This window comes from Bolinopsis microptera, chromosome 3 (genome assembly GCF_026151205.1).
Source record: "Bolinopsis microptera isolate Bmic1 chromosome 3, MBARI_Bmic_1.0, whole genome shotgun sequence".
NCBI lineage: Eukaryota > Metazoa > Ctenophora > Tentaculata > Lobata > Bolinopsidae > Bolinopsis > Bolinopsis microptera.
In genome coordinates this window covers 2,498,268-2,524,193 of record NC_087074.1, presented here as the reverse complement: position 1 = coordinate 2,524,193, position 25,926 = coordinate 2,498,268, and the positions used below count along the sequence as shown (strand labels likewise).

Here is a 25,926-nt window from a genome sequence, read left to right as displayed (position 1 = left end):
TTAGAATATTGAGTCCTATCAGCCATGAGTCAATTATTATTTAACTCTCACTATCAACATAATTATTTTCTGGTGTCGAATTAGGCAATTAAAGTCAATGTATTTGACTTTAGAATGGTGGTTCGGTTGGTTCTTCATTTTTATCTCTATTTTCAATCTCTTGTAGTATTTCTTCTTTCTCTTTTAATAATTCCTCTTTTTCCTCGTTAAGCTCAGCGATTTCTTCTTCTAGCTCAAGAAGCATGTCTTTTTGATAGTACTCTAGTTCATGTTTACTGTCTTTGATCGCTTCTCTTTGTCTTTTCAACTCATCCCTTTCCACTTTGCGCTCTCCCTTTGCTTCTTGTAGCTTTCCCCTCATTTCTTGTTTCCAATTTAGCCTATCTTCCTTATCCATAGCCCTTACATCGCTTAGATTAACATCCATGCCCGTCAATACACGAATTTTGTTTTCAGGTATTGAATTTGATGATCCTAGACCGCCCCAATCGTCTTCCGATTCCATTTGTGTACCTGAAAGTGAAAGTTTAGTTAGTAATTCACTTTGACGAGCACTACTCACATTTCAAAATCCATAAAGGTCGTCATATCAAAAATGATTCAAGATTTATCAAATTCATTTTAAAATGTGAAATTAAACGAATGAGAGTACCTGTTCCAAAAGGACTGTTAAGCTCTGCGCCAGCATTTGTATGGATTCGGTTAAACATATCTTTCAGATGATCAAGTTCATGTTCCAACTGTTCATTAGATTCGTCTTTCACATGATCTAACATTAACATATTCTCCTCATTTGTTTGCCCGAAGCTTTCTGTATCTACTGCCGTATTCTGATCAGCATCACCGTATGGAAGGCCTGGTGTTATTGTTATAAATATAAGTTATCATTGGAAAAAAGAGAAAAAATCAATTTTTGTCAAAATTGTCACCATCAGCATCAACGCCAAAATATTGGTCGACTTTTCGCAAGATCATATCTTTACCAGGGTATATTTTGTTGTAACTGCCGATATTTTCTTCTAGCCTCTTGTACATATTCTTCAAACAACCTTCGTTACCGTTACATTGTTCGTCTATTTTCTCCATAAGATTTACTATATCTCTCTTTACGTTTTCAGCCTTGACTGATCTTCCGGTCATTGACAGCATAATTGCCAATATGATTGGTATCTGAAAGAAACTAACCTTGAGAGAATATCTTACTGCATATTCACAAGACACAATCAATACCTGCCAGTTAACTCTTAGCATCTCGATAGTCCACTTAACTGAACAGGACGAAACGTGACGGTACACATTTTAAAGCAGTTCACTACGATAAATTATTCATAAATCAGAATTAATAACTGATATCAACAGTTTTAAACGTACTTTAAATTAATTACCTTCTGCATTTGCATACTGTTTCGTTGACGTTTCATTCAAATACAGCTTTAAAATCGATGCTGCAGGTTCAAGGATAAACTTGAAGAAAGTTCAAAACATGGCGACCGACTGAGCAAGCACAATTTAGCAGCCTGGAATTAACTGTAAGCGTGTTCGAACTGTAACACTAGACTGAACAACTTGAGCTCCTTCATCAAATTTCTTTCTTTTTTATATAGTTTAACACTGTCAATAACAGTAATAGCACAATATCCAAATAAGTGGTTGCATTGAAATCCTTTATTCGAATATTCCATATCGTAATGAATTTGACCTCCGAACCTACAATTACAAAGATATGAAGAAAGATATGAAGAAAGATGGTCAATTAGGCCATAAAAACTGTGCTCCGTCCTTTATTTTTCATGAATCGCAAAATTTTGAACTCTTCAAAAATTTTATAAAATCTTGTGAAAATGCCATGGGTGATGGCGGTATGAAAGTGACTCCACTCGAATTATGTTTGAATGCTGATTCAATTCCGAATCACCATCCTTGAACCTGAAGTAGGGTAAAATACCTCACTGAGGAGTTACGGATAAAAAATTTAACTGGTTATGGACCATAACCCCAACCATGAGCCATAACCCCGATTCCCGAAGCTCACCATAAGTTATGCCTATGGCATAACGTCAACCCTAACTCCAGATCAGAAGACACATTAATCGAATTTGCGTTTTACTAGCCTGTCACGTGACTTGGAGGACTTCGACGCGCCGCGTAAACTAGCATTCAACCCATCGTCGATCGTTGCTCTGCTTCGGAGAGCAACGATCTCGATGGCCGGATTGACATCTTCAATCAATCTCGTGACCAACGCAGTTTTTTAAATGTAACTCTTCAGGGAGGTATTTACCCTTCTTAAGCCTAAGGGATCGGATGGTGATTCAAAATCAGCGTTCAAAAATAATTCGAGTGTCACTTTCAGTTTCATACCCCCATCACCCATGGCAAAAACCCAAGTCACGTGATAATTTTTGAGCGAGCGAAATTTAAAAAAACCTGAATTAAACAAAGAGTACGTGTTTTGATTTTTATGGTGATGCGATGTAAAAATTAACAACAATCTGACATGTAAAAGTCACAATCACACAATGTAACTCATGCTTAACTATAAATTAAATTAATTTCAATCTCAAAATTTGACAGCCATTTCGTAATTCTTGACGATGAAAACTGTCACTCTATGAGATCGAGTCAAGCCGAGTCACACTTGTTTTTTATACAATATGTATTTTTTAAAGAGTGTCTTAACTTCAAGGGGGGGGGGGGGGGGGGGGGTTCACCCTGATTTTTTGTGAAACTTGGTTTCGAGATAGCAGTTGACCAACAGACTAGGACTGCAGGTGACCGAAATTTTGAGGGGGTCCCAAACATTAAACAATAGAACCCAATACAATAGCATAGGGTTTCAATATTTTTACATGAAATTTTCAGAATCAACGTAGAATCGCATTTCGACCTTAAGTTTTGTATTAGAATTTTGAGTTAGGCCTTTAAAAAATTTGGCGGCCAAATTCTGAAAAATGCACAACAAATTTTATCATTTATTGTTTATGGGCAAAAATCGATCAAATTTGGTGCGTATGCCCAAATATGGGCTTATGGTTTTTGGCTCATAACTCAGTCATTTTTTGTTCAATCTTGATGAAAATTCAGATACAAGTTCAGGAGACCAATTTAGTTACTAATACTAAGTAAAGCACCTAACATCTTGTAGGTTCATAATAATAACCTAATAATAATAATATAACCTACCAGGACGCGCGCCGAATATTTGAAACAAATATTTTACGAGTATCACCCGTTAACTAAAATCTGGGTTTTGGGCATTTTCAGGGTATTTGGCAAAATTAGGCATGGCTGCCTTGCGGGCACTGTTTGGCGGTTGAGGTCCGGGACCCCTCAAAAGTTCGGTCACTCATGGTTTTAATTTTTTTGTTGTTGGTCAATTGCTATCTCAATAGTTTCACAAAAAAATCAGAGTGAACCCCCTCTTAAAAAACATTCACACAATAATTCTACAGTCAGATTAGGCTAGCACCTGAAAAAGTAACTTGACAATGTTAAGATTTATTAATTTCCAGTTTTTTAATTGCTATCTTTTTAATTTTTAACCGTACTTCATATCCTCATAATCATCGTTTTCCTCATTTTCATTATTGTAATCGTCATAGTAATCATTGTAACCCTCATCCTGTGCATAATCGTCTTCATCCTCGTATTCATAATTGTCAGCGTCGTATTCTTCATCATCTGCATATTCAAACTCCTGACCCTGTGGCTGTGCACCATCGTCTCCAAGTCCATATGGTACGTCATTATTCTCATCGCCATAGACCTCATACTCATCTTCATCTTCAAACTCATCTTCGTATTCACCTTCATATCCATCTCCCTCGTAATCTTCATATTCATTTTCATCTTCATACTCATCTTCATACTCATCTCCATCGTAATCTTCATCTCCCTCATAATCTTCATCTCCCTCATAATCTTCATCTTCATCATTCAATAAATTATCGTCTTCTATGTCATTAGAATCTTCCTCAGTTCTATCATTCTTTCTGAATTGTTTTACAATATTTTTACCGTATACCTCATTCAAGCCCTTTTTTTCAGCTTTCCAATCCTTTCTCTCCAGATCGTTCAGTGCTGATTGTTTCTTCTCCCACAGCTTGCTCTTTTTCTTGTCCCACGATTGCATCTCCGCCATTGCCCGATCTGCCAGAGTCTTTTTGCCTGAGAGAATATTATGAAATGAAGTTTAGGCTTTAAATGATCACACATTATTGTTAGATTGATATTTGATACTAATAGTGTTAGATTAGATTTTTTTTTCTTTCAATTCAGCGTTTTTGTTAATTCACGAAAAACTAATCGTTTTCGAGAGTGCGACCTTGATCATAAATGATTTAGTCCAATTTTAAGATTGCAAGATCAAACATTACTTCCCCTCACTCTAAAATATCCGCACATAATCTTATATCATCATGGTGACTCTCAGTGTACGGCAATGTCTTGCACATGCAGGCAATTAATAACAAAAATAATTACGCAGAATATGGAATAACTTTCGTGTTTTTACCTTTTCCAACATCGACTTCATCTTCATATTCTTCATCATTCAATAAATCTTCGTCTTCTATATCATCAGAATCTTCCTCATCATCCAATAAATCCATCTGGTCTTCCCTTTGATCTCTTTCATTCTTTCTGAAATTTCTTACAACAACTTTACCGTAGACCTTGTTCAAGCCCTTTTTTTCAGCTTTCCAATCCTTTCTCTCCAGATCTTTCAGTTTTGATTGCTTCTTCTCCCACAGCTTTCTCTTTTTCTTGTCCCAGGATTGCATCTCCGCCATTGCTCGATCTGCAGACGTCATTTTGTCTGAGAGAATAATATTATAAAATGAAGTTTATGTTATAAATGATCAGACAATTGACATTATTGCTAATGTTACACATCGATTTCAGTGGGTATTCAACTGTCTGGGACTTTTTACAAAAATCTCGATGTTAGAATGTAAATTGATTTAGCACGCTCGGAATAAGTTTCGTGTTTTTACCTTTTTTTACTTCCTTTTTGGCATCATTTTCATTGTCGTGTTTGTCCACTACGCTTCCTAAGTAATTTTGATTTCCTTCCCTCGTATTTTCCTGATAGGACTGCTCCAAAACGTTGTATAACTCTTTATACAGTTCCTCCAAACAAGCAGAATCAACAGCGCACTTTTTGTCCATAACTTCCATCAGAAGTGTCGTTTCCGAAACATCTGTATCTGAAAGTGAAATTTGGTACTGTTTTAATTTGTGATTATTTGTGAATACTCAATATTGATGTTATAAACTTAATCACTTACAGTGGAGAACATGCAACTATGCAATCTTATACAACAAGAGGTTAGGCCAATGTTGTATAACTATAATGTACAAAATTAGATCAATAATGTTCAATGCAAGATTGTGCAAAATTATATCAATAATACTGAATAGAGTTGGGTTAAAAACATACGAGTGATACGATAGCTTACCTTGTAGAAGCTTTCAATAAACATGTGTTAATCGTCGTCAGCTCAATAATGTTCAATAATGTTCAATGCAAGATTGGAGCAAACTAAGATTTACAAATTAATTTATTAATTATTATTTAATTGCATCCATGCCATACCACTGCCTATTGACAACTTTTACAAGCTCCATGTAAGAGTTTTAAATCAATTGAATATTGTGTGTTCTAATGAATCCATTACCTACAGGTTGACCATCGTACAGATAATTGATGAGGTCGTCCGTCAAATCACCGGAGCAGATTTCGTCTCCGTTGCAAAAGTTCTCTATCTCTCCCAGCAACTCGTTGACACTCCTTTTTTCCTTCGCTGCTGCAACCAAGATCAGCAGAACGCCAACAAACAGAAGTGTTGCAGGTAATGCTCTCTGCGAGCAGAACTTAATCATTCACAATATATTGAAACTTTTCGCTCGAACACTGTTACGTCAGATATAATAATAATTTGGTTTTTTTAATAACTTGAACAAATAGTTTCAGGTTACAGGTTAAGATGCATAAATCGAAGCTCGAAAAGGCTCTTATAGTCTGTATGATATGATTAACTTTTCGTTTGCAAATAGGAATTGATACCACATCCGATTTACTTGGTTTAGTTTTACTACCAATCTTTTTAATATGATTATGGTATGAATATAATTGAATTGTAGTACTACTCTACTAGTACAAGGAAAGAATTATTTCAAAGAGACAAATTTGAACATGACACATTGATCAATCGTCATTTTCGACTGACTTTTCAATCACAGAGTCTACAATATAGTACGATATGGGGTATAATATTAATATATACCCCTGTGCGTTATTTTATTGGTGCGTTATATTATTGGCCTTGCTAATGTATACTGATAGTGAAAGGTGCAATGATAAATATCATTTAATTGAAATGTGAATTTTCAAAACGATCTAGCCAAACCTCGCACCTTCATTATCAATAGATCGTAACCAGGACAACCGAATTCGAACCAGCAATGAAAAACAATTAATTTAATCTAGTTTGAAAACGAAAATAGCCACTTTACAAGTACCAATGATCAATTACAAATTATGTTAACTTGCACGTTGGAAATTTTGTTTAATAGTAATAGCTGCTCCTTCATCAAATCAACCATTCTAGTATATATTTTTTGATTGAACCAAATATTATTTATTGCGTGCGGTGGCTGGTGCGGCCTGGAAAACAGTATCTTTTGTATAGTGCATGATACATTATGATTAAATTTAATGTTCAATCATCGTTTTTGTCTTGATTTTCGTTCTCCATTTTCTCCCATATTCAATCCTCCATCTTATCTTTTCTATTTTGCCTCCTCTTTTCCCTCTCTATTTGTCTATTTTCCTTTTTTTCCCGTCTTTCTTCTTTATTCGTTTGTCTATCTTCTTTCTTATCTCGTCTAGCTTCTTTCCTACCATTCCTTTCTCCACGTTTTTGTTTTCTTTTTTCTTGCCTTTCTTTCTTGTTCTTTTTTCTATTTTGTTTTCGGTCTTCTCTCCATTGTTTCTTTTCTTCGTCAGACATACGTTTATACATTTCTCGTCTTTCCTCACGAGATTTTTTTCTTTCTTCCTTTAGCTCTTTCTGTTGAGCTGAAAAAGTATAAACTTACAAATAAATTAAAAGATCAAGGTGAAGTAGAAATAAAAGTTTGTGTGATTTATGAATACTATTACTATAACAAATGTACTAATTAATATATCTCACAAATACAATTACATTTGTTGATTTATCCTGACCACTTTATAGTATTAGGTATACTAACGAAAAAAGTATAAAATAATAATATCCAGTAAGTATTAGAATATGCGAAAGTTCTAAATTCACCTCCTAGAATTGTCTCTATCTCATCTTCAAATTTTGCTGAAAGTACCATCATATCATAATACTTCTCATCGATGTCAAATCCAACGCCCAAATAATTGATTTCATCAATATTTTCTGATTCATCCTCCAGATAATTTTTCGCTAGAGAACCTGTGTTATTAAGAAGGGTTAAAATTACATTCTGTCAGTGTCAGCAAGATCTTGTAAACCATACCGATATAATAAATAATTTTACATACTATAATGTATATTTTTTAATAGTCTTTAATTTTATTGTATTTTTTATAGACCTAAATGAATTCGCTGAATTCGTATTACTATTATTTTAAAGTTAGCTAAACGAGCCCAGAGAATAGTTTAATCACCTCCAGTATCCGCAATTTGATCCCGAAACGTATCATAAAGATGATCTAGGCAGATCAGGTCCGCACCACATTTGTTGTCCACGAGTTTCATAAGATAAATCATGTTTGACAGATCATCGCTTCCAATCTCTGCGAAGTACGATGATGATATAATCGGAACTGGGAAAACTCGCTCAACTTTCTTGAGAATTACCAATACCAGATAAATTGGCACGTTGTTAACGCGTTCATCGAGTCATTGATCGGTTGATATGGCAAAAAAGTAACTTGCTCAAATTTTAATTCCCACAATGTGTAGTAGACCAATCAAACATTAGAATTGACAGGTGACTCAGATTGAGCAGTTCGCTTCTGGGCTCCGGCTCACCATATACATAAAATGTTCTTAGGCTTTTTTTGTCTGCAAGCCAAACCTCAGCGAAAGAATCAGATTGATTACCATGCAGACAATTTAAAGTATTTAGAGTTAACACTTAACAAGAACATTTGCCGACCTCTATCGACGGTTCGACCTTTTGACAATGAATTTATCAGGCGGTCGATATTTTCATTGACACAGGCTTCTTTTCCGTCACAATTTTCTTCCATAGTTTGCATCAACCTAACGACGTCATTGGAATCAGATCCATTCGCTGTACAGATAAGCAGAGAAACCAAGGATATCAAGAGCGATAGTGGCCACTGAAAATATGAGTCATCGTAGTACATTGTGTGCTTTGGGATCAATTAATCAGTTTTATACATAGCTATTGTGTCAAAATAGCACTATCGTAATCATTTGGAAGCCCCCTCCCCGGATAATATTATCGGCTGAATACGTAATATGTGAACGACCCCTAACATCAAAAGAGGTTAGCTGCTAAAAAATTGTCAACAGAAACGGATAATGTTCAGCTAGAGTATTAATGATTTAGATTTAAGCATAACATATACCTTTATGTATCTTGCACGCATTTTAGGCATTAAATTATGAAGATTGCTGCAATTCGTAGTCGAAATTATGAATAACTGAGCAAAAAACACGAATAATTCAATACATGTACAGAAGTAATCGTTTCGTACGTTGTTGCTCCTTTATCAAACCCATGGAATCGGTGTTCTAAGAATTGATAATGCCGTATTTAAGTTTGAAATGAAAAAAATTTGCGAGGCAGTTTACATATGAATTGTAATAGGTTGAATATCACCAAGCCAATCAAAATATCTCAGTGTAAAAATTCCTTGCTTTAAAAAAGTCAGTAACAAAATCATAAATGCTCGTACGTTGAAGACACACAAATAAAACGCATGTGCGCGCGAACGTACGTACGTACGCTCGCACTTGCAGACTAATCATAATTTTGCGCTACTGATATAAGGTACAAGACATTGCGCCCTTCGTAAAACGAAAATTCAAATTTGGCTGTCACAACTACTGGTTCTGTAACCACTACTGGCTCTGTAACCTCAGCCCAAGAAGAACCTACATAGAACAGAGTTCAGCGCAGCTTGGCGCATGTTTCAAAGAATTCGTTCAGGAGTCCAAGAGAAAGGGCATCAAAATGCGGCAGACGAGCGATCAAATGATATTCACTTTTATCAGCTGGTTTTGGATTCGGTTTCTTCGGGTCTCTTGATCCGGGTCTGTACGTTCGAGTGGTTCGTTGAACCATCTCGAATGTCACCTGAAAAATGTTCACGATTATCAATGAAGTCTAATGTTATCAAGCCGCCCAGGTCTAGAGAGTATAACCAAAGAGTTGCTACATTAAATATTGTTACATCAAATATTTTCGCCCTCTATGAATACGTACCTTCGATAATCTGGAACTAGTAGAGCTGGCCATAACAAAATTTCTCACTTTATCAGTGATTGTCTCTCGGAAATCGCCATCAGTTTCGTACTGTCGCATTGCCTTAGGAGATAATTTTACCTTGGCAGAATCACCTGAAAATGTAAGTTCATAATCGTGGTACAGCAGGGTGTCAGAATTATTGGCGTTTAGTTTCATCCCAGATTTCAGGGAAAGCAGCTGAACGTTTCAAGTCAAATAATCCGAATTTGTTTACGCACTATGTGTTCATGGTGACAAGAAAAGTGCAGGCCAGGGTATGCAAAATTAAAAACGAAAATAATAACTGTCTCGAGTTTCTTGATCATAGCATACCAGACATTTTTGAAACGTGATCATTTGAAATAACCCACCTTTATTAATAGACACAAACTGAAGGAGGGTCCCGATCTCGCTCTCCAAATTTTTCCAACACTTGGTAGTTTGTAATTCTGCTGTAGTCAGCTCTGTGGAGGACTCTATTTTAAAGATCAGGTCCCGGTGGGAATGGTGGTCGTTTGGGTCGTGACGCTCGTTCATCACGTGGGCTTCACACCATGTCATGTTGGACCAGGAGATCTTGTCCAGTTTTACAGTGAAGTCAGGGTCGAAGTGGAGGTGAAGTGAAACTGCAGCTCTTTTGTCGTGCGCATATCGATATCTGAGATGTTTAATCCTAAACTACGGTAGTGAAGGTGTAATTTCGAATTCTGAAAACAGTAGCACGTTGATTAAGCAATTTCATTTAACGTGATATCACTCTAACTGTAAAATTATGATTGGAAAGATGATTGGAAACAACAGATATCCTTCTATATCAATAGAATTTGAGTTTCACCTCGCTCGGAAGAAAGTTGTATCCTCTTTAAAACCTAACGCAGATAAATCTCTCTCAAGCTTTTCACACTCTTTTTGGTCCATAAAAGGATTCAAAGTGTTTACGTATAAGGATCTCTTGTCGAAGCAATTTGGATAGGGGCTAAATCGACCAAACTCGCAAGTTGCAGACAAAGGACCGTGTGCATAGACATTGTGCTTCTTTTGAATGTTCTGAAAATAAGTATAAGTTAAATAGCAATTGTATTTAAACAAAGCTTTTTGATAGGATTTTCGGTAAAAGATACAAGCATCAGGTAATGGGTCAGAGTTTTGCTCGTTGGTGCTAGACTAGAGACAAAAATGTGGCAAAGCAACGTCCCCTAAAGTAAAGTAAAAGCCAATAGATGGTTCTGTAATCTGTATAAGCACTAAGCAGCTTCGGTTTATACATTGAAATGAAGCAAGAAAGAATCGTTCAGAAAAATAATGTTATGAATGAGGTTTTTCATAGAAATAGAAGGAAAATTAATGTCGTATTTAATGTAACTTACAAATATTCTGTCTTTCAGAAATCCTCTACATGACTCGACAGCATAGTCAGCTGTATTAAGATCAAAAATAACGAAATCTCTGGTTTCCCTATAACCTTCCCCGTTGATGTGTTCCATGCTCACAGTTTTATCTCTATTCGTCACATTTTTAAGCAGATCTTTCAGAGGCTTACCTAGATAAATTCTGTGGCTGCCGTCCACCTTGATTTCGTGCACTGAAATATGTAGGAGATTATGCAATTTTACCAAAACTCTCCATCGAATTCATAATAACATTAAAAGGGCGAAACCTGGCAAAAATGTAGGCTACTGCTGCCAGGGGTTTTATCCAACGATAAGCGTCTCAACGGTTAAGAAACATGTGGTCCTGATTATCTGAAATACTGATATCTGGATATTATCCGGTTGGAAGAGACAAGGACAAGTGAAACAAGGAAGTTAGGAGTAAGGGCAAATTTTCGGCGTCAACGCCATCTTCAGGCTCAAATTATTTGTTATATAGTAGTGTTGAAAGTATTAATACTTTCAACACTACTATATAACAAATAATTTGAGCCTGAAGATGGCGTTGACGCCGAAAATTTGCCCTTACTCCTAACTTCCTTGTTTCACTTGTCCTTGTCTCTTCCAACCGGATAATATCCAGAATAATATCCAGTTACAATCTTTTATTCTCAGTTACAATCTTTTATTCTAGCTTTTGCAACATTTTAATTGCTCTCTTATCGGTAGTGTTATCTCAACTTGCTGTTACACCGACACGTCGTGCTGTACGCCTTGGCTTTTGTAAAATGGATTTTTCCGTCGAACATCTGAACAGATTTGAAAAGGAGCTATCGTCAGCGATGAATGAGATTTTGAAGATGTCAAAAGCACAAAGCGTTACAGAACTGAATCATTCGAGATTAATGGCTGTAAATAAAGATCCCTTGGCTACTGCAGTTGAAAATCTTTCTAAGCTAATGACTAGTAATCTTGAACTTTGTAAATGTGCAGCCAGTACGATAGACAAACTTAAATCAGATCAGCTGAACTATCAGAAAGACCAGATTAAACAGCAACAGGAGCAACTCGACTCTTTTAAAACAACTGTTCATACCGAGATGAAGACAGCGTGGAGCGATATCGTGAAGAAGAACTGCGAGACAACTTCAAGTACTCCGTCGATCAACAGTATAAAAACAGCTGTGAAAACCGTAGTTGAAGACGACATCCGTAGTAAGAATTTCATTATCTACGGTGTACCGGAGAATTATTCCCCTGATCCACACTTAGTGGCAGAAGAAGTGATCGAATTGATTTGGGAATCCTCAGGGTGTGATCCTAAAGTTGTGGCAGCAAATTCTATCGGGACTAAAACAACTTCAGGCAGTGGTAAACCGAGACCAATAAAAGTGACATTGGCTTGCGCAGAATCAGTAAAAATGGTTCTTGCTCGAGCAAGAAATCTGAAGAAATCTAAATGTACAGCGTACCACACATGGTACATCACACCTGACAGAAGCAAGGAGGAGAGAGCAGCTCATCAGAAACTTGTTGTCAAAGTAAAGGAAATGATCACTGATGAGCCAACAAAGTATCATTATATTAGAGACGGCAAGATTTTCAGTGTAGATAAGGTTAAGGTGTAACATTCGGTGTTTTTGATATCTACATAATTACTTTGATTTAAATGTGTGTATGGCTCTTATTTATGGCTGTTGCGTGTATTTGTTGATTACGGCTAATAACGAGGAACTTTTAATTGTGAGTTAAAAAACTGCAACCGTGATTGTAACTCAGGTATGTGATGACTTGTGGAGCACACATCGCTGAATAGCAATCGCGAAGCAGGTCTCACCAAGGCTAGGTATATTTAGGGTTTTTATTTTTCTGAGGACACTTTGCCAGTAGTTTAACTTTTTGTGTTCTGTGCTACGGTACAGTGTTTCAATTTTTGGATATAGTGGTATGTTCTATCTTTCTATTTATTTATCTAATTCTAATGTAATATTTCAATATTATAGTAAACATTAACCAGTGTACCAAAAGCTGGTCCCCAAACAAACAAACAAACAAACAATATCAGTATTTCAATCATGAGACTAATAAACAGCGAACTACTCCGTTATTTGATACTGATTATCTGACTAACAAACATGGAAACAAGAAAATTAATAGATCATTATATACAGCGTACCTAATTTATTAAATCTATCAGTAGATCTCTGAAAGAAGGGGTGTGGCCTGATCTCATCAGACGCTACTTTCTTAACTTCCAGCGGAAATATCATGCTATCTATAACGTCTTGCAGAATCTCCGGCGTGTTACCCCACACTTCAATAACCACTATCTGAAACATTACAACTTTATGTCACAACGGGAGACTATCAATACTTCCTCACTATCTCGATTTGATAAAAATAATGCACAGTTTATTGAAAATATTTCACACCCAAAATGTTGACAAAAAGGAACATGAGCCAAAATATACATGGTATCAAACTAGGCTATCCACTCCGATAATCGTAACCGATAATTATCTCCGATAATTCGTTAAAAAAAGTTATCTGTTTATCTAGATAAAACATATTTTTATCGGTATAAAAATTCACTAGATATTACCGAAAATACTGCCACAATACCGTAAAATTGTAAAGAAATATTAGTGTTTTTGCCTTCCCAAGTAATCCAAGAAACAGTCCCAAACGTCTTCTAGTATGATAGAAGAGGTAGTTTACTTAGATGTGAGCTTAAGAGGTTTATTTACATTTGTATACCTATGGAACTGGAACTGTATGAAATGTAGAAATCCAGAGAAGGTTATTGACATTGTTCTCTTGAGGGTGCTGGCGTTTTACCTTACAACCATTCTGGAGCCGGGAACGAGCATGTTACTGTTAACAAGAGTCAAAAATACCGACAGGGCACTCAATTGAATTCCGTAAGTGTTCTGGGCGTGAAACATTGTCTTCAGGAGAAAGAATCTGTTGCTCAAAGTTATCAACAGGATAAGAAAACGGTTCACTGAATCACTTTAAATGCTTTACTGTTTCGAGGAGAATTGGTATTTGGTGCACTACTGTTCTCAGGAGAAGGAAACTCTTGGTCTACTGTTTTGAAGAGAACTAGTACACTACTGTTCTCAGGAGAAGGAAACCAGTGGTCTACTGTTTTGAAGAGAACTAGTGCGTTGCTGTTTTCAGGAGAAAGAAACCAGTGGTCTACTGTTTTGAAGAGAACTAGTGCGTTACTGTTTTCAGGAGAAAGAAACCAGTGGTCTACTGTTTTGAAGAGAACTAGTGCGTTACTGTTTTCAGGAGAAAGAAACCACTGGTCTACTGTTTTGAAGAGAACTAGTGCGTTACTGTTCTCAGGAGAAGGAAACCAGTGGTCTACTGTTTTGAAGAGAACTAGTGCGTTACTTTTTTCAGGAGAAAGAAACCAGTGGTCTACTGTTTTGAAGAGAACTAGTGCGTTACTGTTTTCAGGAGAAAGAAACCAGTGGTCTACTGTTTTGAAGAGAACTAGTGCGTTACTGTTTTCAGGAGAAAGAAACCAGTGGTCTACTGTTTTGAAGAGAACTAGTGCGTTACTGTTTTCAGGAGAAAGAAACCAGTGGTCTACTGTTTTGAAGAGAACTTGTGCGTTACTGTTCTCAGGAGAAGGAAACCAGTGGTCTACTGTTTTGAAGAAAACGGTGCCCTTTGCTCCCCGGAGAAGCAAACTGATGCTCTAATATTTTAAAAAGAAAGGAAGTGACCTACTTTAGCAAGATTACTGGTAAACAGTAATAAAAGTCGACAATTAGTTTTTGCGAAATTTGGAATACATTTTGGCTTTGGCCTTCAGCAGAAAAATTATCGGTTTTATCGGTTTTATCTAGATAAAACCTAAATCTTTATCTGTTTATCTAGATAAAAGATTTCATACCGATAATGGATAGCCTATATCAAACCTTTCACCAGGATGGTATGATATATTATGTCGACTCATTCTTCGTTGTATTACATTTTAGTGTTGCGCATGTTAACCCTACCTCGTCTCGCTGCATGTTAGTGTTGCGCATGTTAACCTACCTCGTCTCGCTGCATGTAAGTGTTGCGCATGTTAACCTAAGTCGTCTCGCTGCATGTAAGTGTTGCGCATGTTAACCTACCTCGTCTCGCTGCATGTTAGTGTTGCGCATGTTAACCTACCTCGTCTCGCTGCATGTTAGTGTTGCGCATGTTGACCTCCAAGTTGGAGTGTTTCTGGAGGTGCCGCGCGCACAAATCTGTCTCATAACACACAGGGTACACGTTGTTAGGCTTGTACTTTGCTATCTTGTTCCTTTTACCTGTGGATGTATGATAACTCTACTTCATAAAATTCATGCTAATTTTCGACGGGCACATTAGATTATGAGACAGGAAATTGATAAACTAATACATGTAAGAGAAACTTGAACCATACATAAGATAATGAACACTGAGAATCGTCAGTAATTAAAAGTTCTAAATTACCTTTGCGTCTGGAAGTTTCCGTCCCATCCAGGTCTTTATTGAAGAGAAAGTAGCAAGTCTCGTGGTACTCTCGCATAGCGTAACTCACGAACTTTGTCCTGAAAATAGCGGTATATGTTAGTTATTCATGTTAGTTATATATTTGCTATTTGTTGGTCAGTGTTTTATAGGCTTTCTGTCATTGTAGAATATTTTAAAGTAGGTGCTGCGCTCGCTTAAATAATTTAATTATTTGCTTTACCACTATTATTTGCTTTACCCTATTACATTGAAACTGTTTGCTGATATATATATACAATATAATATCATGATATCGGATGATATCTTGATACCATCAATTTTCATATAAATGTAACCCCCTTGCAGCATACACGTCATGTAAGAATAAATCTAAATAAAAAGTCTCGCCACCCTAATCCGTCATCTTGGGCACACTAACAACAGAACGCATATATTATGCTATATATAATTAGTTTTGGCATACCCTGGTCCTTCTGTCGAAAGAGGCTGGCCTTATATGGAATAATTTGTGAATGTCAGCATATATATATTATATATATATTTCTTCGACCGATTTTCTTATTAGTTATTGGTGTTTTATTACGCGACTATACAAGGTCTAGCATCTAGGTTGTGTTGGGCGACTCTGTAATTTAACCTCTTGTTGCAAATGAGGCTGGTTCTTTTGTTATTTTGTTTTACACCCGCTTGATTTACAGTAGGTGTTGTGATGGAGTGTGGAGATGTTTATAACACGACTTGTTCAGTGGATGCTTGCGTTAAAGTGTTAACATATTTTAGTCGGCTGTATACATCACTAAATATATTAAACTTCAGCCTAGCATTTCGTTATTGTATGGTTCAACGTTAAGTTTGCGATGCTACGATTTAGTAACTAAAACTTTATTTATACTTGATCGCCGCTTTGCTAGCGGTCTTTTGTCAGATTAACTAATACCAATAATTATCAAAGAAATCTAAAACCTGAACAAATTCGCCCTTTTGTTTGTTCGACTTGTAATTTGTAATTTGTAATTTATAGGGCTTCACACTTGACCAGCCTTCAAAGCCACCCCTGTTAATTGGGGTTTTAAATTTCAGTATGTTTAAATTAATCCTCGTCTCCCCGTATATTCTTTTTGTCAATGCCCCACACACACATTATATATTATATATTACGCAACTTTACAAACCTTGTCTTGTTGGATTTGTTTGAAGTACTAAATCTAATTTGTCGTTAATTGTGATATAATGAGTGCGTGACTCCTTTATATTATCTCTTTATGATGTCACCATGATTTTCAGAACGATCTTTAAGCTATGACATCCACACCAGCCTTTGTTTACGTTAGAAAATTCTTAACAATCGAGTTTTATACTTTTATGTTTCAAATTCGTATTTGAAGTAAGCATGTGTTTGTATTCGCTCTTGCAATCTTTAAATTGTCCACCCACTAACTCGTCTACTATATCTAACGATCGAACTGTTTCCTGCTTAAAATGAACAGAGTACTACAGCGAATTGTTAGTTTGCACTACAGATGAACATTTCAAAAGGGCTTTTAACTAATTTAATTAATTATTCACAATGCTATAGTTGCATTAATATAGCTTATCAGTTGAATATGAAGGCTGTCGCTGTAATCTGACACATGAGTCTTATCAATGATAAGAAACGTGGTTTTGGGATTGTGATAATGTGCCAAAATATATTTGAGTACATGATGTTGATTGTTGAATGATGTTCTCTATCCAGCAGTAATGACTTACAGAAGAGATTACCCTAGTTGAAGAATGAACCATCTCGGTGTTGTAGCTCTGATACTGCTATGTGAATCAAGTCTCTCCGGCCCCTCTATTCCCAGTCCTTCCTCCTCTCCACAGAATGACATTGCAACTAAACAAACACCAGCTTCATCTACAAGATCAACCTCTCTAAACAGGATGTTTAACAGAACATCCAACGCAACCATCCCCTACAGCGCCCCATTGGAATCTAAACTAACAGAAGAAGCCTCTCTTTCTACTACAGCTTACACCGGGACTACTGGGTCAAGTTGGCCTTCCACAATTACTTCAGGTGCAGAATAGTTGAGAATCTGATGTGATGACATTTAATTTTAACAACGAATTTTTTAAAGCTCAACATTCATCTAACAGTAAAGCATCAGCTTTTAATATTTTCAGATATAAATAAGGTTTTAAATTATTCGAGTGGTTGCAGTTGTTATGACGTAACATACATTTTAAGATCATCATTAATCATGATACACGCTACACAAAGTTGCAAGTTTTCCTAATTCTTATTCATTGTCTGGACAGGTGTGCCAACAACAGATACTCCAAAAATTGTACATCGATGCAGAAACGATGAACTGGAATGCCCAGGAAAGAAGTGTACTGCAATAACTCCGTCCACTAAGACAGCGATGGGTTACTACAATATCCCTATCAAGTGTGGTGAGTCATTTTATAATAGCTGGAAACTTGCATTTTTAATCTAATTTAATTTGACTTAAAACTTAATTTATTGACTATTTTCTGTGTGCCGTGTAATTCATAACCGCAGATTGGTTTCAACAAAATCCTCTCAGAGTGCACAGGAAGAGGTGACAGAGAAGGATGGTATCGGCCCAATAGAGAATTAATTGCTACAAATACCCATAATATATATAATAAGATATATAATAAGTGAGTAAGACATTTATTTTACTGAAATATAAACTGTCTGAACGATGTATTTATATTGCCTACCAATTGGTTTGGACGGTAGCTACTTTCAATGGAGCACCCGCAGGCCACAAGCTTTATTTTGTGCCATTTTTACCTCATCGAAATTCCACTTTAATCAGTAAACTAGAAAAAAGCTCCGGATAACAATTTAATACAGGTTATTGAAAAATAACAATATTAAATCCTCTCTCAAGGACAATCTTGAACGTAAAATGCAACTCAAGATATATCCCTCGCAAAAACTTTAAGACTGGGTGTACTTGGTTCAGTACATATAGTCTGTCAGATGGAGTTACCATGGTTTCTTATAGAGTGGGAGATCCGGACACATGCGAACAAGGTTTGTGATAATTTTATTTAAATTATCTCTGGTTTCGTTTCTAAGACGGTTAAAGATACTGATTTTGTGATTTGCTTTATCATAAAAAGTGCAGTGCAGCTAACGATAATCGCCATCTTCCCATGTGAAAAAAAAACAATTCTCGTCGTTCTTGCCAGTTTCGCCATCCTTCAATGGTGGAGATTGAATAATAAAAGATGCACAATTCACATCCCCAAACCTTGATAGACCCTTAAGTTATCACCACAGCCTGTTGTGACCATCAAATATCACTCTCATCTTACGACTCAAACACCATTACCAGGTAACAGAGCTGAAAGATCTGCTGAAACACAAACAGCACTCTACACAACCCAACCAGTTCAAAGGTACAGTTTAAACTTTAAACCAAATAGAGTCTTAGATGGCGCCGCACTAACTCACATACTAGATGTACATGTGGTCCTAGAAAGGGTAAATTTGTGGCCCAGGATGTAATACATTCTGTTGAAAGTTATTTTTAATTAAATTAAATTTGTCATTTCAATCCGTTTGTTCTCATGCATTCTGCTGGTGACATTTTTAACGTACCTTTTAACTCTCGCCAAGGGTTCACTATATTATAATCATTATCTTTACTTTAAGATGGAAGATCTTTACAAAGGATCCCTGGGTTACAAACACAGCTAATCAGCCGGAAATGTGTCGCCCTGGTACTCACTACTGTTCCTCTGGCCAGTGTTGGGTGAGTTATTAACGGAGAGAGAGAGAGAGAGAGAGAGAGAGAGAGAGAGAGAGAGAGAGAGAGAGAGAGAGAGAGAGAGAGAGAGAGAGAGAGAGAGAGAGAGAGAGAGAGAGAGAGAGAGAGAGAGAGAGAGAGAGAGAGAGCGAGCGAGCGAGCGAGCGAGCGAGCGAGGGAGGGAGGGAGGGAGGGAGGGAGGGAGGGAGGAGGGAGGGAGGGAGGGAGGGAGCGAGGGAGGGAGGGAGGGAGGGAGGGAGGGAGGGAGGGAGGGAGGGAGGGAGGGAGGGAGGGAGGGAGGGAGGGAGGGAGGTAGGGAGGGAGGGAGGGAGGGAGGGAGGGAGGGAGGGAGGGAGGGAGGGAGGGAGGGAGGGAGGGAGGGAGGGAGGGAGGGAGGGAGGGAGGGAGGGAGGGAGGGAGGGAGGGAGGGAGGGAGGGAGGGAGGGAGGGAGGGAGGGAGGGAGGGAGGGAGGGAGGGAGGGAGGGAGAGAGAGAGAGAGAGAGAGAGAGAGAGAGAGAGAGAGAGAGAGAGAGAGAGAGTGCTCACTACTGTTCTTCTGGACAGTGTTGGGTGAGTTATTAACGGACAGTCCTGAGACGTATTTATGTATTTATATAATTAGGACAATTTAATTTAATCTTCAGATAAAAACGGAGGTTAGCTCGGGAAAGTACGCTCACAAGGACGGCTATGGTATCGTCAACTGTTCCTGTATAATACCAGGCACGGGAAAGGACACCGATGATATACGGTGGCATTTCAGTGACAATGATAAAAGGATTCGTTATCCAATGTAAGTTTGGTCACTGGTCAGTACAGTTACGTTATCTCATTTTGATTGTTGGTTACCGAAAAAATGTGCGTGTGAAGATTAATAATAATCATCGATTTTACTATCCGTTACGTCATAATATAGATTAAATAAATTGCAGCTTTCCTTACACTACATAAATAAATATAACTTTTTTTTAAAGGTCCCATAATACTGCCCTGTAGAACTCCGTATGTAATAGGTTTAAGAGCTGATTTAATACCATTTAAATATGCATATTGCTGACGTGTGCTCAGGTAGGATTTAAACCATTGCAAAGCTTGCCCACGGATTCCATAGTGCTGGAGTTTGTCAATCAGTACATCGTGAGACAAAACGTCAAAAGCTTTATTAAAGTCGACTAGGAGTAATAGAGCAACTTCTTTTTTTTGGTAAGGGAATTCAGAATAACCTCAGAACAATTAGAATTGATTAATTACATTTACTTGCCAGGGTGCGGTTTATACAGTGTAACCAACACTCGTATGACCTAAACATAGGACAACACACCATGGTGACATGTGGCTGGTTCACTGAAGATCGGTTCACAAAGTCTTTCCGTTCCAATGCTAACGAAGCATGGAATTACGAAAAATGGAGTAAGGGTTTGAAGATTGTCGGGACCCCTTATGATTGTGCATTAGGTATTTTCTTAGAAATATTATTCAAATCTTAAGCGAAAATTGCGTTACTGACCTAACAGTAAATTGTTTAATAATCTTACTTTTTTAAGTTGTTTCAAAATTCTCGGATGATGAAATTATTAGGATTTTCTGGTAGCTAGAAAAAAGCCACAAAATATAAATTTCGACTGTAGCTGAGAAACAAATATTTCCAGAGAGTAAAAAGTTTGGGGAAATGCTGATAGCAATCATCATATTTGTCATACTCTTCCTGGCTATAATCGTCTTTATATGGGCATTAAGAAGAAATGGCCACTGCGGAACTGACGTAGTAACGGACTCCGCAAGTAATCCTCCACTACCATCAGTCTCACAAGTTCCTCGACCTACCGACCCAACATGGCTCAGGACTCCAAGCATACCAACGTACAGTGAATGTTTGGAAGGTTCACATAGGATAGTATCAGACAGTAATTACATTAGCCTCCCCACTACAGAGGAGCAAGGTCCCCCGTCCTACGGGGACGATTTATTAGAAAAGTTACCTCCCGCTTACGAGGATATCGAGGGCCATGAGGATTTGTACAATGTTGCTGGTAATGCTGAACACGTGATAGAATCACGTGTTTAAAAGAAGCTGTGATCAGTGTGGCCAGCCTCTCTTCCTATCTCTTCTTATTACTGTTTCACGTGTAGCACTGTCCAGCCTCTCTTCCTATCTCTTCTTATCACTGTTTCACGTGTAGCACTCAGTGTGTCCCGCCTCTCTTCCTATCTCTTCTTATTACTGTTTCACGTGTAGCACTCAGTGTGTCCAGCCTCTCTTCCTATCTCTTCTTATTACTGTTTCACGTGTAGCACTCAGGACCGTGTAAATCTCCGAGTACAAGAAATCAGAATCAAGTTTATTCTTCAGGTCTTCGTTACCAAAGGCACAAATGATGTCATTCGAAATCAGGATTCTATGATTTATGATTGATTCATCGTTATGAGGTTTTACTATTGAACGAAAGTATATATAATATATTGTTAATTCATATTGAACGCAGAATGTATTACTGTTGTCGAATTTGTCTTTACCGCTGCATTACATGTAACAAACCGGGTGGACGAATAATATTTATACAAACAAACTTTTAAATTATATTTTATAGGCTTTTTAAATTTTCAAATTAAGGATTTTTATCTAAAGATTGTTTAAATTTTTATTTAAGTTTTTTTTTAATTCAAATTGAACGAGAATAGGGATATATCTGGGTGATATTGACCATTTTAATTAGGCTAAAACTTCTGCATTATAGTATGAACTTTTATTAATTTTTGCTTGTAGGTACATTGTACAACCACTACCCTGTTAAACAACAATAGAATATTATTAAAAATCTCACCTCGTTTTGATACTTAACATAGCAAAGCAACGCATTTTTGTTGTACACCACACCTTCATTTAAAAGCAAATTTACCATCTTCCAAAAATAAGAATTACCTGTGTGAACTGAGGATGCTGCAGATAGTCATATTGAGCTCCTTCAAAGCTGGTGGTATCCACGGGAACGGTAACAAATCCTCGCTAGCTTTACAATAAATGATGCTCTTAAGGAAGCCGAAGTAAAGTTTAGCAGAGTCAGAGTGTTCGTGTTCAGTAAGAGGTACTGGTGTAGTCAGCTCCGCCATATAACGCTCTCTAGCGGACTGTTTTACTGGGTAGTCTATCTTGATAGGGTCTATTGTTCGCTCCTGGTTGTAATGTGGAGTATTTCAGAACACAGCTCACATAAAAGTGTCTGAGTCCCATCGAAAATTATTGAATCATAAAATTTTCCTCATCCGAATTGACAAGTTCGTACACGAACTGAACACACGAATACCATGACAACTTGGTCCCTACACTTACAGTTACCCGATTCTAACCAGAAAAAGAAACAAACAAATCGTGTTATAAACCAGTTTAATAAGAAACACGTGCCTACATCTACTTACCATGACGAGTACCATGATGAAGAGCAGGACAAAATCAGCTGCCAGCACGTGGAGCTCATTCTCCAGAGAGTTGGACTGAACCCACTTAACTATCACAGCGGAGGGTACTTGAAGGTGGGGGTACTGTGCCAGGTACCGTCTTATTGTGTACAACTGTGGTGGGTTACATATGATTAGATCTCGCGCTCGGTAAATTTAGTAAAAGCTCGATGCCCGCTCGTAACTTTACTTATAATTTGAATCATTTAATTTAATTGTAAAACCTCTAGTGACTAGTTGTGAGACCTACCCGTTTGATGGAGTCAGTTCCAAAGAAGACGCATATATTAGGAGTGTAGCGCAGAGAGAGGTAAATCTCCGTCATCCCCACCGCGTGCAGGTAACTCTTATCCCAGCCTGGGAGGGAGTACAGAGGGTTAATCTGATTTACTGGCAGTAGCTTGGGAAGGATACCATCTTGAGTAAGTAGGTACGAACATTTCACACGAATTTCTTCAGGAAAGAAACTGAGAAATCTGACCGTCAAGAAACCAACCTGGATATTTTTCAAACATTTCTTGCTGAAGTTTGCTGAGAGGAGCTGTATCCTCAGTGTTACAGTAGTACATCAGCAGGTTAGGGTTGAAAGGTAAACCACAACAAGCCCCATCTGAAAAGTTTTATCTAAAGACCGAGATCGCCTACTAGTACCATTTGTAGTACATTTTCAAATATGAATTTTCCTGGACCACAATTTCACAGTATCGACAGAATTTCTGTGTTTGTAACAACTAGAGCGTTGGAAAATTGAACTAAGGAGAGTAGAAAATTAATCTTTACTAATTTAGTTTTTTACCTAGTTTCTGAAGCTTGTATTGCTCCGTGAAGCTTTCCATTCTTTCCATCGCTTCTTTATAGGCATCAGGCGGGGATTCTCTCTGTTGAATTATATTATAGAAATATTTGTATCAGTAGGTTATGGGCTATCATAGAATTTCCAGAGCAGATGCTTTTAATTTTCAAATTGATGATTCCTGCTTCTTTATTATGATAAATCGAAGCTGTATTTATGTTTTTGAGATGGTCATTCTTTGAACCTCAAGACCACAAACTTAAGTAGCATTGTAATTTTATAACTGTGTAGTTACTGATTACTGCCTTAGTCAGTTGAAAGTCTGATAGCATATGTTCCGTTTGATTTGACCAAACTAATGCCTTTCATTGCTTTATAAGTACCAATTCTGCAAGATGAGAAGTGAACCATTTAGTCATGTTCGTGATCATGAGGTTAGTACATGACGGCTGTTTAAACTGATCTTGAAGGTCTGCCCCACTTTTCTTACGAGCTTTCACCAACTCACACAGAACCTGGAAAGTGTTTCGAATTAAAAGTGAGTTTAATAATGAATATTCGGGAAAAAAAAGACAACAAAAAATCGCTTAATAGTTTATATGGGACTAAAATCATGTCAATGCGCCCAAAAGTCCATTAAACACGCAAACTACTTTGTAAGTAGTACTCAGTAGTCAGTACCCACCTCACTGACACACCAAGGAAATGAGAGCAGCTTGATGGAGCCCTCCGTGATGTACTTGTAAGCAGCTATATACCATGCTGCTGCTTTCTTGTAGCATTCCTTTGCTACTTCCGGCTTCTGAATGGGGCATTTCCGGTTAAGTCTCAATATCACAGATCCCCAATCCCAATTCCCATCGACCACCTTCTTTAGTAAAGATTTTTTAAACTAATGTTAGTTTCCCTACGATACTACGGTTACAAATATTGACTACTAATGTATAGTTAACTTTGTGTAAAAACGAAAATCCCAATTTTACTGAAACCAAGTACCTCCATCCACTCTCCTTTCTGAGTATCGAACTGAGCGAAGAACCTGCTCTGAAACTTGGCTTGTAAGGTACGGTAGAACCTAACACACTCCTCTGTTATATCATAGTTCTTCTTCTTGTCCCTCTCTATACTCAACTTCACCTGAGGTAAACCTGTTCTCAGTTGTCATCTTCCAAGATGAGACATATATTTAATGGCAATTTTATTGATGGTCAGGAATCACAGATCGATTTTCAAGGTAAATTTCATTGATTATGAGATTAAATCTAAATTTCAAGCCAGTTAATTATCTGAATTTTCAAACTGCACAATATAAGTTGGAAGCCTTACTCAAGCTACTGATCTACTAACAGTGTTAAGACAGCCACAAGCAATATCCCCCTCATTCTCTATCCCATACTGGTTCATTAGAGATGCCAGTTCCCGGTTATACTCCTTACAAAACATGATACCTTCCTCCAGGTACTGTTGTAGTCCGGGGTGTAGGAACATTTGTTGCGGTACTATTCCTGACATGTCTGTTAACATATCCTGCTCTCCTAGGACCTGGGTGAGTGGTGGTTATTTGTTGCGGTACTATTCCTGACATGTCTGTTAACATATCCTGCTCTCCTAGGACCTGGGTGAGTGGTGGTTATTTGTTGCGGTACTATTCCTGACATGTCTGTTAACATATCCTGCTCTCCTAGGACCTGGGTGAGTGGTGGTTATTTGTTGCGGTACTATTCCTGACATGTCTGTTAACATATCCTGCTCTCCTAGGACCTGGGTGAGTGGTGGTTATTTGTTGCGGTACTATTCCTGACATGTCTGTTAACATATCCTGCTCTCCTAGCACCTGGGTGAGTGGTGGTTATTTGTTGCGGTACTATTCCTGACATGTCTGTTAACATATCCTGCTCTCCTAGGACCTGGGTGAGTGGTGGTTATTTGTTGCGGTACTATTCCTGACATGTCTGTTAACATATCCTGCTCTCCTAGGACCTGGGTGAGTGGTGGTTATTTGTTGCGGTACTATTCCTGACATGTCTGTTAACATATCCTGCTCTCCTAGGACCTGGGTGAGTGGTGGTTATTTGTTGCGGTACTATTCCTGACATGTCTGTTAACATATCCTGCTCTCCTAGGACCTGGGTGAGTGGTGGTTATTTGTTGCGGTACTATTCCTGACATGTCTGTTAACATATCCTGCTCTCCTAGGACCTGGGTGAGTGGTGGTTATTTGTTGCGGTACTATTCCTGACATGTCTGTTAACATATCCTGCTCTCCTAGGACCTGGGTGAGTGGTGGTTATTTGTTGCGGTACTATTCCTGACATGTCTGTTAACATATCCTGCTCCCCTAGCACCTGGGTGAGTGGTGGTTATTTGTTGCGGTACTATTCCTGACATGTCTGTTAACATATCCTGCTCTCCTAGGACCTGGGTGAGTGGTGGTTATTTGTTGCGGTACTATTCCTGACATGTCTGTTAACATATCCTGCTCTCCTAGCACCTGGGTGAGTGGTGGTTATTTGTTGCGGTACTATTCCTGACATGTCTGTT

General features: G+C 37.7%; 5 protein-coding genes across 5 annotated transcripts in view; 1 reads left to right on the top strand and 4 right to left on the bottom strand.

Annotated features, from left to right (window-relative positions):
* Window positions 1-14: 14 nt before the first annotated feature.
* LOC134813346 (uncharacterized) lies at window positions 15-1,518 on the bottom strand. The gene is made up of 4 exons (XM_063821047.1): window positions 1,386-1,518; window positions 984-1,170; window positions 653-856; window positions 15-513 (listed from the first exon to the last, which is right to left on the bottom strand). The coding sequence occupies exons 1-4, from the start codon at window positions 1,419-1,421 to the stop codon at window positions 110-112; spliced, it is 831 nt and encodes a 276-aa protein (XP_063677117.1). The 5' UTR covers window positions 1,422-1,518; the 3' UTR covers window positions 15-109.
* A 1,893-nt stretch (window positions 1,519-3,411) lies between these two features.
* Window positions 3,412-6,509, bottom strand: LOC134813344 (uncharacterized). Its single transcript, XM_063821042.1, has 5 exons — window positions 6,418-6,509; window positions 5,679-5,862; window positions 4,995-5,207; window positions 4,514-4,816; window positions 3,412-4,167 (listed from the first exon to the last, which is right to left on the bottom strand). Exons 1-5 carry the CDS (start codon window positions 6,421-6,423, stop codon window positions 3,539-3,541), a joined length of 1,335 nt encoding a protein of 444 aa, XP_063677112.1. The 5' UTR covers window positions 6,424-6,509; the 3' UTR covers window positions 3,412-3,538.
* Window positions 6,510-6,689: 180 nt separating this feature from the next.
* Window positions 6,690-8,741, bottom strand: LOC134813347 (uncharacterized). Its single transcript, XM_063821048.1, has 5 exons — window positions 8,615-8,741; window positions 8,176-8,362; window positions 7,682-7,810; window positions 7,317-7,466; window positions 6,690-7,081 (listed from the first exon to the last, which is right to left on the bottom strand). The coding sequence occupies exons 1-5, from the start codon at window positions 8,642-8,644 to the stop codon at window positions 6,771-6,773; spliced, it is 807 nt and encodes a 268-aa protein (XP_063677118.1). The 5' UTR covers window positions 8,645-8,741; the 3' UTR covers window positions 6,690-6,770.
* Window positions 8,742-8,803: 62 nt separating this feature from the next.
* LOC134813341 (uncharacterized) overlaps window positions 8,804-25,926 on the bottom strand; it is a 107,345-nt gene continuing 90,222 nt past the window's right edge. The window contains exons 13-29 of the mRNA XM_063821040.1: window positions 24,733-24,927; window positions 24,382-24,522; window positions 24,071-24,187; window positions 23,769-23,900; window positions 23,389-23,470; window positions 23,089-23,202; window positions 22,843-22,949; window positions 22,554-22,706; window positions 22,060-22,310; window positions 15,348-15,445; window positions 15,042-15,181; window positions 13,042-13,195; window positions 10,863-11,077; window positions 10,331-10,542; window positions 9,867-10,153; window positions 9,475-9,608; window positions 8,804-9,345 (exon numbers count right to left, since the gene is read on the bottom strand). Coding sequence (XP_063677110.1) covers window positions 9,160-9,345; window positions 9,475-9,608; window positions 9,867-10,153; window positions 10,331-10,542; window positions 10,863-11,077; window positions 13,042-13,195; window positions 15,042-15,181; window positions 15,348-15,445; window positions 22,060-22,310; window positions 22,554-22,706; window positions 22,843-22,949; window positions 23,089-23,202; window positions 23,389-23,470; window positions 23,769-23,900; window positions 24,071-24,187; window positions 24,382-24,522; window positions 24,733-24,927 — 2,718 coding nt within the window. The 3' untranslated portion in view covers window positions 8,804-9,159. The remainder of the gene's footprint in view (window positions 9,346-9,474; window positions 9,609-9,866; window positions 10,154-10,330; window positions 10,543-10,862; window positions 11,078-13,041; window positions 13,196-15,041; window positions 15,182-15,347; window positions 15,446-22,059; window positions 22,311-22,553; window positions 22,707-22,842; window positions 22,950-23,088; window positions 23,203-23,388; window positions 23,471-23,768; window positions 23,901-24,070; window positions 24,188-24,381; window positions 24,523-24,732; window positions 24,928-25,926) is intronic.
* Window positions 11,387-21,267, top strand: LOC134813342 (uncharacterized). Its single transcript, XM_063821041.1, has 10 exons — window positions 11,387-11,418; window positions 17,105-17,427; window positions 17,670-17,807; window positions 17,942-18,038; window positions 18,275-18,420; window positions 18,725-18,788; window positions 19,045-19,144; window positions 19,784-19,932; window positions 20,404-20,594; window positions 20,789-21,267. Exons 2-10 carry the CDS (start codon window positions 17,142-17,144, stop codon window positions 21,202-21,204), a joined length of 1,587 nt encoding a protein of 528 aa, XP_063677111.1. The 5' UTR covers window positions 11,387-11,418; window positions 17,105-17,141; the 3' UTR covers window positions 21,205-21,267.

Excerpts from the sequence above, each read along its gene's own strand:
- LOC134813344 (XM_063821042.1), bottom strand. Across the intron at positions 5,208-5,678 it reads GTACGATGGTCAACCTGTAG|ATACAGATGTTTCGGAAACG; the intron begins GTAATGGATTCA and ends TTTCACTTTCAG. Across the intron at positions 4,817-4,994 it reads CAAAAAGGAAGTAAAAAAAG|ACAAAATGACGTCTGCAGAT; the intron begins GTAAAAACACGA and ends TTATTCTCTCAG.
- LOC134813347 (XM_063821048.1), bottom strand. The coding sequence starts at position 8,644 with ATGCCTAAAATGCGTGCAAGATACATAAAG. Across the intron at positions 8,363-8,614 it reads TGCGTGCAAGATACATAAAG|TGGCCACTATCGCTCTTGAT; the intron begins GTATATGTTATG and ends TCATATTTTCAG. Across the intron at positions 7,811-8,175 it reads AGGTCGAACCGTCGATAGAG|AGATTGGAAGCGATGATCTG; the intron begins GTCGGCAAATGT and ends CGTACTTCGCAG.
- LOC134813342 (XM_063821041.1), top strand. The coding sequence starts at position 17,142 with ATGAACCATCTCGGTGTTGTAGCTCTGATACTGCTATGTGAATCAAGT. Across the intron at positions 17,428-17,669 it reads GCCTTCCACAATTACTTCAG|GTGTGCCAACAACAGATACT; the intron begins GTGCAGAATAGT and ends TTGTCTGGACAG. Across the intron at positions 19,145-19,783 it reads GTTCCTCTGGCCAGTGTTGG|ATAAAAACGGAGGTTAGCTC; the intron begins GTGAGTTATTAA and ends TTTAATCTTCAG.
- LOC134813346 (XM_063821047.1), bottom strand. The coding sequence starts at position 1,421 with ATGAAACGTCAACGAAACAGTATGCAAATGCAGAAG. Across the intron at positions 1,171-1,385 it reads ACAGTATGCAAATGCAGAAG|ATACCAATCATATTGGCAAT; the intron begins GTAATTAATTTA and ends AGTTTCTTTCAG. Across the intron at positions 514-652 it reads TAACAGTCCTTTTGGAACAG|GTACACAAATGGAATCGGAA; the intron begins GTACTCTCATTC and ends TTTCACTTTCAG.